This window comes from Eptesicus fuscus, chromosome 23 (assembly GCF_027574615.1).
Source record: "Eptesicus fuscus isolate TK198812 chromosome 23, DD_ASM_mEF_20220401, whole genome shotgun sequence".
Taxonomy (NCBI): Eukaryota; Metazoa; Chordata; class Mammalia; order Chiroptera; family Vespertilionidae; genus Eptesicus; species Eptesicus fuscus.
In genome coordinates, this window is record NC_072495.1 from 10425071 (window position 1) to 10440391 (window position 15321).

The 15321-nt window shown below is 37.7% G+C and overlaps 1 protein-coding gene across 2 annotated transcripts in view; it reads right to left on the bottom strand.

Moving 5' to 3' along the window:
- Nucleotides 1–15321, bottom strand: part of IFT81 (intraflagellar transport 81) — a 49270-nt gene that overhangs the window by 19776 nt on the left and 14173 nt on the right. For both annotated transcript variants that reach the window (XM_028147195.2, XM_054712549.1), the window contains exons 9-12: nt 14886–15049; nt 13473–13568; nt 11703–11849; nt 2203–2352 (exon numbers count right to left, since the gene is read on the bottom strand). In XM_028147195.2, the coding sequence (XP_028002996.2) occupies nt 2203–2352; nt 11703–11849; nt 13473–13568; nt 14886–15049 (557 nt within the window). The remainder of the gene's footprint in view (nt 1–2202; nt 2353–11702; nt 11850–13472; nt 13569–14885; nt 15050–15321) is intronic.

Here is a 15321-nt window from a genome sequence, read left to right on the forward strand (position 1 = left end):
TGGTGCAGGAGGCAGCCGGTCAATCATTCTCTCTCATTATTGTTATTTCTATCTCTCTCTTCCTCTCCCTTTCTTTCTGAAATCAATAAAGATATATTTTTTAAAAAATGGGGCCACAAATTTGGTGTCAAAACCTCAATGACTCCATAAGAAGTATACATATTTAATATATAATATTAAAGTTGTAAATGAAATAAATTAGTTTAGAATCCTATAGGATATTCTTTATTGACTTCAACAATAATAACATCTCTTTATATGTTATAAAATCACACTAAACTTTACTATCTTCAGGTACATAGGAAGCAGTTCTAATCTTAGACTTTAAAATAATGCTATATACTTTGCACAGAATATAAAACAGGACACATTCAATAAATATTTGATGAATGAGTGAATTCTCAAGTGATCCAATTGTATTTACATTTGCTCACTCATCCAATATTTGTTATATACCTAAATGTGCCAAGCACAGTTCTAGGCAGTGAAAACGGGGAAAATCCCCTTGCCCACAGAGCTTACTTCTAGTGAGAGTAAACAAGTAACATGTAAACAAGTAAAACACAGTGTGAGGTGAGAGTGAGGTTTGAGTCTTAAGTAAAAGGTGGTTATAGGTCTTCCTGAGATGACATCTGAGAAAGCCCTGAAGGAAGTGGGGGAGCAAGCCATGTAGACACCTGGGAGACCAGCAAGTGCACAAGACATGAGGCAGGAACATGCCTGGCCTGTTCACGAAATAGGTGGGAGACTGGTGGAGTTGAAAACAGAGTGAGAATGCCATGGGGTGGGAGAGGGATCATAGAGTACTCAGTTGGTGTGCTGGGACAATCTCAGTCTATGTCTATTGTCCTTTGCATTCTCAAAAGTGTCCTAGTTTAGATGATAAATTATATTGTTACCTTATTTTTAGGCCAATGAAAGAAGTTGGACTTATTTTAAATGACATGGAGGCTTGTTGGGGGGTTCAGATAAAGGAATTTTTTTTAAAAAAATTAATCTTAGAGAGAGGAAGGAAGGGAGAGAGTGAGCGAGCGAAACATCAATCAGTTTTCCATACTTGCCTTGACCAGGAATTGATACCACCACCTTCTAGTGTCAGCCAGCCTCTGTCACTGACCACCCAGTGCTTGGATAATGGGCTCAAGAACAGAATGGCTATGTTGGCAAAGATGGAAGCTACGCATGGGCAAAATAGCATGGGCTCTGTCTGACTAATGCCCATCTAGCCATTGCCACTGCCACTGCCACTGCCACACATCTGACCTGGCAGCAACAGAGATCAATCCTGAGCTCTGGGTATGGAATCATCCCTTGAGGAAACCAATCATCTACTTAGTGGCAATATGATAACATCAGATCCTTCCTGCTCTGAAAAGACATTTCATCCTGACTGGCACTGACCCATATTCTGGGTAAGGGTTTGCTTTTCTTGCCAACAGTCGTTCAGCCAGTACCACTATCCAAGGGCTCAGAGTATCTGGTCTACTGATGTGGAATCCCACATATACCACCTCAGACCAAGAGACCTAATTTATGGCAAAGGAGGTGTGGTGGTGGGCACATGACCTTGGGATTCAGTCACTGTACCACACACCACACCATCCAGAGAGCAAATAATCTGACAGAACAGAGGAAGGACCTTGTGAAGGGACAGCTAAGTGGCCAGATTGGAACTGGTGGCTTGTGGGGATGAGTTCTAGTCTTCAGGATGGCGTGTACACTGTAGGAGCTGTGTTCCAAACAGACTGAACACATGGGTCTTGAAAGTATGAGGGTTATCACTCACCGGGTTTCCCACTTATCCACTTAAGGAATTACACTTCCCTTCTCTGGTTTACAGAGGGCACATGAAGGGACCCTCTACACTTAATGCTCTGGCTACCATGTTGTCACTTGGGCTCCTCATGCCGGTGGACCAACAGGCAAAGAAAAGAGTAATTATATTGCAGGACATCATAAGTCTATTAATTACCCCAAAGTCAGCAAGCATAAGAGTGCTTCCTGGGGGGAGGGGTAAAAAACACACACACAAAAGACTGCTTCCTGCTACATTAAACATAAATGAATCAGCTTATATGACATCTCTGGAATTAATGAGAAAAAACAATAATTGTATGATTTTTCTATTAAAAACCATAGAGCTATAACCCATAAACCTCCTGGCATTTGTAATTTTAGCACCCCAAGATAATACTCTATTACCAGTTGATGCTGAATATTTTCAAGACGTTGTTTAAGGAGTTCTTCTGTCCTCTGTAAGAGACCGAACTCAGCTTTAAATTCAGCTATTATCTGATGCTTCTTTTTGAAAACTGTACTCTTGCTTCGAAGTTTACTGACATATCGCTTGAACTGTAAAAGAACACAATGTGTAGTTTAATGAGTAGAAAGGTAGTTGCTAAATATCACATATAATCTCAATGTATTAGAAACATTTGATTTTCTACTGTCTAACACATGTCCCAAGTATATAATAATAACTTAGTTTTATTAGAAAACTTAAAAAAGACTAACTGCCTGATTAAACATACTTTGTGTATGTTTTAATTTTTTTGATCCATCTAAATAGTGTAAATCCTATGTAAAACTCTATTACTGTCAGTATTTTTCCTTTTAAGTTATACAGCTAAATCCAAGTTCAGTAATTCTAAATTTGTAAGGTAGTAAAATAGGAAGTATAACATTTCTAAAATTTAGGTACATTTTTCCCCTTAAAGACTTGATTTGTTCCTGAGTATTTAAAAAATGCCCTTAAAAATAGTAAGATTAAAAATTCTTCACATAAAAATAACTTTTAATCCCTAGTTTAGACATCGTTCTAAAGTTGATTTAAACTTTGAAAGAAATACAGAACACATTGTGTTTTAGAGGAAGGAAGTTCAAAATATTTTTCTATCCACAATTAAGTTGGTTTTAATATTAAGGAATTCAGCCCACACACAGCATATTATCAATTGCTGGATTATAGTAATGGTTTTAAAATTTAAAGTCATGCCAATATACCTAGAGTCTATTAACTTGCAATTTTTCCTTTTAAAGAATAAATGTGTAAGCCTGACATAACCACAGACTCAGAATCCCTAGAGTAACTATAATATGTTCTATTAAAAGTGTCCTGGGCGAAGTGCCCAAAATGAAATCAAACCTATTCATCTGCTATCCTCTGTATTATCTAGGCCAATTTCCCCTTCTCTATCTTGCTGTGCTCCAGAACTATTTTTAAAAGCTATAAATGTTTTTGGTAAAAGAACAAACCCACCAATTACTCAATGTGCTCTCTGCTGATTGGTTATTTGACGTTCATTGGACAAACTACTTAAGGGAAGGGTAGTCGGGGTCAGATTAATCATGGTTCCATTCAATTAAGCAACAGGTGGCTATCAAAGCACTCTGAGGGCTCTACTACCCCAAGGAACTAAGGGAAAGAAAACGCATTATCCATGTTTTTCTTCCATTGCAAGTTCCTTCTGTTAAAAAAAGAGAAAACAGCCTGGCCTGTGTGGTTCAGTGGTTGACCTATGAACCAGGAGCTCATGGTTTGATTCCCGGTCAGGGCACACGTCCAGCTTATGGGCTCAATCCCCAGTGGGGGACGTGCAGAAGGCAGCCGATCAATGATTCTCTTTCGTTACTTGTTTTTACCTCTCTCTCCCTCTCCCTTCCTCCTGAAATCAATAAAAAAAAAATTTTTTTTTTAAAGAGAGAGAGAGAAAACACAAGTCACTTAAGCCCCACTGTCACCAAACCAAGACTTAATACCTAACTTAATTATAACTGCAGCCTCTCCCAGGAATGGAATCTTAAACCAGTCCACCAGGAATTACCTGGTCACCACTAGTAAGGTAATCTGCCTGACAGACCCCTGCCGTCCCCTAAAGGAAGATGACCTTGCCACAACCAATCCCCTTTTTGCTTGGCCAGCTCCCTTCTGTCTATAGAAGTCTTCCATTTTGTACAGCTCCTTAGAGCTCCTCTCTGACTAAGTGGGATGCTGCCTAATTCATGAAGAGATGAATAAAGCCAGTAAGATTTTTTAAATGTACTCAGTTCAAAATTTTTTTAACAATTCTATCATTTGGGTTTCAGATTATTTCTGAATTCTCAAATTATAAAAATAAAATCATGATGAACATATTGAATATAAATCTTTAGACACATTTAAAATATACACTGAGTGGCCAGATAATTATGATCTCTGAATGCATAATAATCTGGCCACTCAGTGTATATCCTATATAATAAAAGGCTAATATGCAAATTGTCCCCTTGACCAGGAGTTCGACCAGCAGGCAGGCCGGCCAATCGCCCATGTCCCCTCCCTGTGACCAGGCTGGCTGGACCCCACCCATGCACGAATTCATGCACCGGGCCTCAAATATATATATATATTTTGTTGATTTCAGAGAGGAAGGGAGAGTAAGAAAGAGAGAGAAACATTAATGATGAGAATTGACTGGCTGCCTCCTGCACATCTCCCACTGGGGATAGAGCCCAAAACTTGGGCATTTGTCCTGACTGGGAATTGAACCATGACCTCCTGGTTCATAGGTCAATTCTCAACCACTAAGCCATGCCAGCCGGGATAGACACATTCTTAATAATTTCTAAAGGACATATTTCCAGAAATGGTCAAAAGGAAATAGGGTTTTGACACATTCTGCCCTTCAAAATCTATTTATGGTACTTTTTATAATTGTCAATTTTATATGTAAAAGAGAATCTTACTTTTAATTTCCATTTCTTTATTAGGGAATTTTACTTTTTTTCCCCATGTTCATTGTACATCTATAGGGATTTACAATGAATCCTTGAGATATTAAGGAAAAGGCTTTCTATAGTGCACTCTAGCAGTAGCAGGTCAATCAGACAAATTTGTCATTTAACTGAACTATAAAACTTGTCACTGAGCAGGAAAGCCCATTATAGCAGCTATTACTAATCATTTGGACCAATATACATTTTTAATCTAAATTTGTCATTTAAGAAAGAGCGGCCATCATTTTAGATGCTGAAATCAATAAAGCTTCTGGCTTTGGGACCAATTTTACCGACTCATCTCCTTTGTGATCAAAACGAAATTTGGCAGATGTTTTTTCTCCTCTTATCCATTTAATATATTTTAGAACCTTTCATAGTAATGATCAAAATCTGGGCTAGCTTTTTAAATGGGCAAGGCAGCCTATTTCCCTAAGTATGAAACATTTAGATGCCTTTAAAGCTTATCTGGAGCTCAAAAGTATTATTGGATTACAGACATCATTCTGGGTATTTATGTAGAAATAGGAATCTCTATTCCTGCTGCAAACTTTCCACCTCAATATCTAACAGGACAACTATTTCCACAGTAATTAGCTGCAAGACTTTACAAGACAACCATATAATAAGTACTTTATATGGTCAAGAACCCGAGGCCCAAGAAAGTTAGGTGTGCAATGAAATAACAGCAACTGTTCAAGAATAGCAGGACTATACTCAACGGCCACAATTTTTTTGCCCATTTGTCAGTGTCAGGTATCCTATCTAAATTCAGACTTGCAGAAAACCTGAAAAGACTATCTTTTCATGTCAACTTCATGTCATACATCTTTTGGATTCCCTGAAGTCTGGTCTGAGAGCTGCTACTTGCTTTAAGGCAATAAAACAATGTTTCACAGCAAACTTTGTTTTCTGCTAAAATGATAGTCTTTTCAAATCACCTATCATAACTAGTTCCATATATCTAAACACACATACAAATACTATGTTAACCTTTACCAACTTGTTGGTATTACGTTTTAAACTTTAAATTAGAAAGATCTTACCAAGCCAAGCATAAACAATATAATTGCCTCCATCTGGTAGTGGATAATTAACTGCTAATTCTTGAGAGAGTTTATAATAAGCAATATGATACATTCTGGTAGAAAACTGTTTAACAGAAACTTGTGGTACAGGAACACCAATCTGTGAAACACAGTCAATCATACCTCCAAGGTCTCTATGCTTCTATTATAAATCAAGTCACCACCACACAGCTGCTACTATATCTCGGATGGGTTTTTCAACTGCTGTCTAAGCAATTAAATCTCACAAACTAATTTCTATGAAAAGTTTTCAAATTTGGGATTAAAATTGTGGAATTACCTAGATTGCATATGTAATAGACTACTTCTATTACAGTGCACTGAGCCTAATTTATTTGATTGTTTTGTTCCAACTCTTAGAAAATTTTAGGGGCCTCAGGTCCTGCTATGAACTCTAAAGAGCACAATGTGATTTGAAAGGTTCTAAAAATATCACAGGTTTGCCTTGGCTCACTTGGAAGGGTGATGATTCAATTACAAGTGTCAAAATTTGATTCCTAATTTTTAGGGATCTGACAGCTGAAGTAAATCTTGCCAGGATTCCCTTATCTTCATTGTGCTTCTCTTTGAAGTATTTAAAGATTTCATAATCTTTGCAATTTAGCTCTAGGATTTTAGGATTGCAGTCGGTAGCTGTAGAATGAATTGGTTGGGCCTTAAAAAAATATATATATATATTTCAGAGAAGAAGGCAGAGGGAGAGAAAGACAGAAACATCAATGATGAGAGGGAATCATTGATCAGCAGCCTCCTGCAAGCCCCATACTGGGGATCGAACCCGCAACTCAGGCATGTACCCTGACTGGGAATCGAACCATGACCTCCTGGTTCATAGGTTGATACACAACCACTGAGTCATGCCAGCTGGACTTAGTTGGGCCTTTTTAAAGCTGTTTATAAATATTATTTGAGTAAGCACATTTTTTAAGTAGATATTGACAGCAAAACAGCTGAGCTCTTGTAACGGTTAGGGGAGAAAACACAATGGACTCTATACCCATGCACCACAAACCAGGAAAGACCTTTCAATGCATGAAGCGCCAACAGAACCTTAACCAGAGGTTCATTTGTTGCTATAAAAAAGTTCAGACCTAAAAGGCATGCATTCATCATTTGAATGACAGCTCTGGGAAGGGGGCACTGCATCACTGGGGCTGCTTTTTGTTTGCTTTGCTAATAGAGAGATCAGGGTGATTAAGACAGTAGCCATGCAGCACTACTACAAGAGGCACAAGTTCTATTTTTTGCTCTTCCAGTAAGTAAAACAAGTCATCAAGCTCAGATTGCCTATAAAAGTGAAAAATTCATCACTTACCAAAAGAACTGATTGGAGGCTATCATATTAAATGGCAAATAAAGGTTTATGGCCAGGCATTTATTTATTTACTAGAGGCTCAGAGCATGAAATTCGTGCACAGGTAGGGTCCCTAGGCCTGGCCAGCGATCAGGGCCAAATCTCTGGGGCAACCGGCAGGGTGATCGGGGCTCCCCACTTGCACCTGCCTTCGCCGGCCAGGCACCACCCACTCGCCAGCACTGCCTCCCTATTCCCCCCCCTGCTTCCGCAGCCGGTCGCCTCCCTCTGTGGGGCGACTGGCGGAACGATCAGGGCGGGGGGGGGGGGGGGGGGGCGTGTGCTGGCACCCGCCTTTACTGGCATGGGGCCTGCGGGCTGGGGGAAGCTCCTGCGTTAAGCACCTGCACCCTGGTGGTCAGTGTGCATGATAGCGACCGGTCATTCCACTGGCTGTTTGGTAGATTTGCATATTAGGCTTTTATTATATAGGATTTATAAAAATACTCACCCGAGGACATGCTTTTTTATTGATTTGAGAGAGAGAGAAGGGAGAGGGAGAGGGAGAGAGCGAGGGAACATTGATGTGAGAGCGAAACATTGACCCCCGACAGAGGATGGAACCTGCAACCTGGGCATGTGCCCTGACTCAGAATCGAACCTGGAACCTTTCCACACACAGAGGATGATGCTCAACCTCTGAACCTCACCATCCAGGGCTGTGGGCAGGTATTTAAAAATTACTTTGTCTATACAATGAAATAAACAATTATGGTTAGGATGAAGAGTTACATAAAATAATTTTTCTTATCAACTTAAGTACCAAGATATTTTTAAATGTTTTCATCTTTCTATGAAAGAATATATCTATATTAGATTATATTAGTTATACATTTTTATCTGGGTTTTCTATACACTTACCGAGTGCCTATTACAGTCCAGCTATCAAGTAAATGGTAGTAAGCACGAGATATGCCCCAGTCGTCATGGAGCTGACTAGTTTCTTAGGGGAGGCAGAAACTGAGCAAGTGATCTTAACTGTGCTCTGTGTTACCACACACATGAATACATATGAGGGTTGTGAGGTGTGAGCTGGGAAAATAATTACAGGCTATGCTTCCTGGAAGAGAGGTTACTTAAGCTTTATGTTATCTTAAAAATATCATACTGATCACAGCAACCTTTGACTGACAACTCAGAGTCATAATCATGACCATTAACTACTATGCTACCACTGTCTTTCTATCTCCTCTCACACTGAATCTGCATAAAGTAAGATATTTCTACGTAAAGATTTTTAAAACATTCCAAATTATGGAAAACTGAAGTCACTTAATATTAAAATCATATTCCAATATTTGAAGTTATCATAATTTGAATAACAGCAACCATTTGCACTTTAAGTATGTGCAGTTTATTGTGTGCTAAGTATATCTCAATAAAGCTGTTTGGGAAGGAAGAAGAAACTGTGTGTGACAAAAGACTGCATAGAAAGAGACAGTTAACAGACTAGAAGAAAACAATTATCCAGATTATGATCCTGATATATATAAAAATATGATAGATAGGGAAACACAATCCATTAGAAAAAAATGGAGAAATAAACAGAAAAATGACAAAAGAAATATAAATGACCAAATATGTATGTGGACAGATACTCAATCTAATTCCTAATCAAGAAAAATGAAAATAAAAGCAAAATATTGTCAGAATGCCAAAAATTAAAAGATTGAGGATCGAGTGTGGTGGAGTTTTAAGAGAGGAAACATATACTCTTGTACACTCTTGGTGCCACAACCAGGCTGGTGATCAAACCCAAGAATCTTTGGTGCAAGGGTGGATGCTCTAACCACTTAGCGCATCGTCCAGGACACTACTACTTCTTGATATTCTCTTACCTTCTGTGTAAACAGATGAGTGGCAAAGAATATAATTTTTTTGGTGGTTACCATATGGTATCAAATGAAACCCCAGTAAAGTCCATCTGTATTATATAATTGTAAATATAACAAACTTTCTTCCTTTTGTCCATATGGCCCATCACTTTATCAAAGTAGAAAATAAAATTTGTCTACCAAGATTTGTTACTTATAAAATGACTAGAGGCCCGGTGCATGAAATTAGTGCATGGGGGTGCGTGTGTGTCCTTCAGTCCAGCCTGCACCCTCTCCAATTTGGGACCCCTCTCACAATCCAGGACTGCTGGCTCCCAACTTTTCTCCTGCTTGCCTGCCTGATTGCCCCTAACTGCTTGCTTCTGCCTGCCAGCCTGATCACCCCCTAACCACTTCCCTGCCAGCCTGATCAACACCTAACTGCTCCCCATGCTGGCCCGATTGCCCCTAACTGCCCTCCCTTGCCAGCCTGGTTGCCCCCAACTGCCCTCCCCTGCAGGCCTGATCACCCCCAACTTCCCTCACTTGCAGGCCTGGTCCCTCCCAACTGCCCTCCCCTGCTGACTATCTTGTGGTGGCCATCTTGTGTCCACATGGGGGTGGCCAACTTGTGTGTTGGAGTGATGGTCAATTTGCATATTATCTCTTTATTATATAGGATGCTGAAAGTTCCCTAATACCCTCTGTTCTTTTAGGTAACTGCCAAGTAAGTGGTTTACTTGATTTGTTCTAGTTTCTGGACATTGCTTAAAAATTAAGGTGATTTACAATTTCCAAAGTTAGCTTTTTCCCCTTAAAAAAAAGGATGCATTTTCTATCATCAGATACTTCTCCTATACAATATATTTAGTCAAAAATAAAGGCTAATAGCCGGCTGGTGTGCTAAGTGGTTGAGCGTCAACCTATGAACCAGGAGGTCATGGTTCGATTCCCAGTCAGGGCACATGCACAGGTTTCAGGCTCAGTCCCCAGTAGAGGGCATGCAGGAGGCAGCCAAACAATGATTCTCTCTCATCATTGATGTTTCTATCTCTCTCCCTCTCCCTTCCTCTCTGAAATCAATAAAAAAAAAAAAAATTTTTTTTTTTAAACTTAAAAATAGCCAAAACTGGTTTGGCTCAGTGGATAGAGCGTCGGTCTGCAGACTCAAGGGTCCCAGGTTCGATTCCGGTCAGGGGCATGTACATTGGTTGTGGGCACATCCCCGGTGGGGGGTGTGCAGGAGGCAGCTGGTCGATGTTTCTCTCTCATCGATGATTCTAGCTCTCTATCCCTCTCCTTTCCTCTCTGTAAAAAATCAATAAAAATATATTTTTTTAAAAACTTAAAAATAAATAACTAAAGGCTAATGGCTTGGCACTAGGTTCTTGAGCCTCTATTTGCATACAGGGAATAGCTAACGCTGAATTATAAGCACTACTCATGCCACATGTGGCCATAGCAATTACTATTTCCTGTCAATTGGGCAGCATTTTCTTAAGAAAAGATAAAAATGCTAGGAGATAACATGTTCTCTTATAAAGCAAAATTGCTGCATAATTAATCTTTTTTTTTTTTTTCTTGGCTAGCAAGGATGTCACGAAGCACATGCTGTTGGCTTCCAAGTATCGTTTAAAATACTCCCATGTCTCAAAGCAATCTGGAAGTGGAAGTTAAAAGCCAAAGGAATGTTTCAATCAAGCGTTGACTTTTGAAAACCTACCACTTCCCCAATAAGCTAAAAGGCATATTGGGAGGTTACAATCAGGAAGAAGCACCACAGAAAAAAGTGTCTGGCACAGTGAAGGTTCTCTGCAAATTTGTAACAGTATGAATTCAACAACTTTTGAAAGCCAAAATGAGGTCTGGACGGAGCAGTTTTTCAAAGTAGCTTTTGCTGAGGCCTCTTAGCTAATGTAAAATAACAAAGTTGTAAGAGGTGGTAAAGTACAAGCAATGTTTAAGATTAAAATGTGATCTACCACTTGATTTGCTAAAAAAAAAAAAAAAAAAAAAAAAAGCACTGAGCTCAAGATAAGATATTTTCCTTCCTTCCTTCATTCTTTTTTGAGCTAACTTTATAAAAAGGAGATGGGGAATTATATTTTTGGTACTTAAGTTTAATCACGTATAAACGACCATTATTACTTGTCCTACTACTAATCTCATGAGCTTGACAAAATGATAAATAACAGCTGTTAAAGCACTGTTCAAAATTTAAAGTGTATGTAGCAATGTAAGATATAACTGTATTTTTAAATTTTGTAAACATCCACAATGAAGTCATTTTAATCGTGTCAGTGCAACTGGTCAAACACACATTACTGACAAAGTAACTTAGTGGTGATTGTTCTCAGCCCTCTATGATATTACATTTATCAACAATTATGAATTTCTTTCTTATCTGTTCCTACTCATTTGATTTCAGCTTTATAAAATAAACCCAGTATAAACCCACTTAATTAAAGAGTGGAAATTTGGAATATTAGCTCATAAAGTCATTAAGTTCTGTCATTGTACATCAAGAATATCTTAATATTACTACACAGAGTTTTCAGTTATATATAAAGAGGTTTCATAAAATATTAACTTCCCATTATTGACATTCAAGATTTTAAAAAGGCAAAAGCATTCATGGTTTCAAACAAGAACAATACTCATATCCTTGTCCCATGAGAGACCTCAACTTACCTCATCTCCCTTCAGAACTTCAGTGCCATCAAACTCCCGGGCCTGGTTTGTCTTCACAGACACCTCCCGCTCTAGGCTGGCTAACTTCTCCTTTGTTTCCTGCAGTTCCTCAGCTTTTGCTTCTTTTTTACGTGAAATGATGGATGCCTAATTGAGCATTAAATGCCAATGTAAAATAAAACATATCCAATCCACGTTCTGTTAAATTGTTAAATTGTGAAATTCTCTGTTTTAGTTTACCAAGCTAAAATTTCAATGTAAGCATGTCCACTAGGATGGCTACAATAAAAAAAGACAGATAATAACAAGTATTGGCAAGAATGTGGAGAAATCAGAAACTTCATGCACTGTTGGTGGGAATGTAAAATGGTATAGCTCAGAGGAAAGCAGTTTGGCATTTCCTCAGTGTTAAATACAGAATTATCATATGAACCCGCAACTCCACTCCTAGAAATATAGCCAAGGGAAACGAAAACATATTTCCACACAAAAACTTGTATTAAAATGTCCATAGCTGCATTATTTATAATAGCCAGAAAGTAGGAACAACCCAAATGCCCATCAACTGATGAATGAGTAAACAAAATGTGAAAGTATCCATACAATGGGACGTTATCCAGCAATAATAAGGAATGAAGTATTGATACATGCTAAACACGGGTGAACTTTAAAAACAGTAGGGTAGCCCTAACCGGTTTGGCTCAGTGGATAGAGCGTCGGCCTGCGGACTGAAAGGTCCCAGGTTCGATTCCGGTCAAGAGCATGTACCTTGGTTGTGGGCACATCCCCAGTCGGAGGTCTGCAGGAGGCAGCTGATCAATATTTCTCTCTCATTGATGTTTCTAACTCTCTATCCCTCTCCCTTCCTCTCTGTAAAAAATTAATAAAGTATATTTAAAAAAATAAATAAAATAAAAACAGTAGGTTATGTGATATGCTGTTGGAATTAAAATGTTAAAACCTTACTTTTTGGTGATACATTCTGAAATATTTATAGATGAAATGATATTAAATCTAAGATTTGCTTCAAAATAATCCAGGTGGGCTGGCGGTAGAAATGACACAAGAAGGCCATGACTGCTATAACTTAGGGAAACATGAGGGTTTACTGAACTACCTTCTCTACCTTGGTATATGGTTGAAATTTTCTATTGCAAATGATTTTTTAAAATTCTAACATCCTTGAATAGTGCTTTGTTATGTAGCTCGGTATTTGCTGAGGTTACCGAATGCTCTTCACACTAAACTCATGCCTGGGTTCTTTTCAGAAAATCCATGGCTTTCATCTGACTCTTTGGTCTAGAAATACATTACAACATATATGATCTCATGATCTAATAGTTGTGGAAAAAATGATAAATGCCTTAGCACTAAAATTTAATTCATTCTATTCTTGCAAACTAACTTTAAACTTGAAATAGTATATTGCCTTTAATTCATTAAAGATTACAAATATTTTTACTTATATCACTTAAAGTAAACTTTCATTTAAATAATCAAATTCCACATTCACAGATATAAACACAAATAGCCCTATCACCACAGTTGGCAGACGGCGAAGGAAACTAAGCATTATCCGATGTATTGCATTTCAAACTTGAACGAGTCTTTTGTAGCTTTTTCCATAAATTCCTTGTTATAATCTGGAGATTAGCAATGACAGAAGAACATTGATTGCTTTCTTCCTTCTCACTTTAACACTACAGATAACACAGCCTGTGGTGTTTATGAAGATGCTCAGAGCTAAGTAGGCCAAAAGAATGGGCTTACCTGTTGCCTATATAGTGAGAGTTTGCCTTCAATTGGCTCATTTCTCAACATTTTCTTTTCAATTAGCTGATTGATCTGTGTATTTATTTCATTTATCTAAAACAGCATGAAAATAAAAGAGGTTAAGTCTCTCCCTATGATTACACAAAGTAAGGGACAATTGGGCCAGCCAAGCTCTGAATTTATAGTTGTTATCATCAGTGATTAGGTGGTCCCATTAATGTTATGAGTGGGTTGTTATGATTACTTTTAGAAATAATGAACATTTTGTGGTTCATATAAATTTACACAGTATTATTATTTACATGGATTTAACCATCCATATCTAAATAATCCTAAAGTATTCAGCATGAAATATTTATACATTATTATAAAAAAGACAATTTTTTAAAATCTGAAGTTATCCTCTCTCCTAGTTTGTGACTTTCAAGTCACTGCAAGTGATAAAATCCAGACTAACATTCCATAGGGATTTATATAAGGAATTCATGAGCCCAGCTGAGAGTTGACATGGATGACATCTAAAAACCTTCCTGTTCGAATGAATGATCTGTGGTTCTCCCATAGCTATCATTTATTCCACTCATTAATCCAAACCTTTCCCAATGTAATAAAACTGACTAAGCCCACAGAAGCATATAGTCCCTCAACAAATTTTAAAAATTACATGATTTTCAGTATATCTGTCTATCCTCTGAAAAAACTAGAGTTTCCTTGTTAATTCTAAGACATTAAATTTGAGCCACATATGACCTGGCCATCTAATTTCTATAAGAAAATTAAAAGAATAAAATGATCAAAATTATATATTTAGTTGTAGTGGCTGTTGAGCACATTGAAGGATTAGCAAATCAAAACAGTTCAATTTTCATGATATTTGGTATTTTAAAAAAATACACATCTGATTAGTGTTTTGTTTCTAGGGAGCAAAAGTGTTATAATATGATACCAGGTTTCAATGAGCATTACAAAAAAATTTAGTAATTCCAAAGCTGGCATAAAAGGCTAATAAATATATTAGGCTTTAAATATAAAATTGCTACAATATTATTCTTGCAAATAAAAATTACTGATATTTAAAAGTTGCCATCTTGTTATATGAATACATTATATTAGCCAATTATATATTATGAATACATAAACCTATGAGTCTATCATATGCATTAATTTATATGTCCAAGTTACTTAGTTTCCTAATCAATTGACTAAGTTTTCATAAATTATGTATTATAAGTAACAGCATTACATGCTGTAATTTCTCATAAAGAGCAACTCCTCATAACAGCTATCAACTCTTAGGGCAGGTTAACTTAAGAGCCAAGAATTGGACACTATAGAAAGCAGTTCACATACTTTACACAGGACTAAGGATGAGATAAAATTGGAAACTATGAAAAGATGATTGTCACTTACTTTAGATTCAAGCTCAAGAAGATCAGATTGGCCCATAGCAGGCTCTGACACCACTTTTTGTAAAAAATGCAATTCTTTTTTCTTGTTCTCTAATTCTTTAGGAAATTTTTCAGTTACCATATATGAATTAAACTTTATCTCCTCCTCTAGTCTCTTCATTAAACCTTTGAAAAGAAAATAAATGAATATTCAGCCCAAGAGAATAGGTACAGTGACATTCTGTATTCTTTAAAATATAAGACCTGGCCCTAGCCGGTTGGGCTAAGTGGATAGAGCATTGGCCTGCATACTGAAGGGTCCTAGGTTTGATTCTGGTCAAGGGCACATGCCTGGGTTGTGGGCTCGATCCCCAATAGGGGATGTGCAGGAGGCAACCAATCAATGATTCTCACTCATCATTGATGTTTCTATCTCTCTCCCTCTCCCTTCCTCTCTT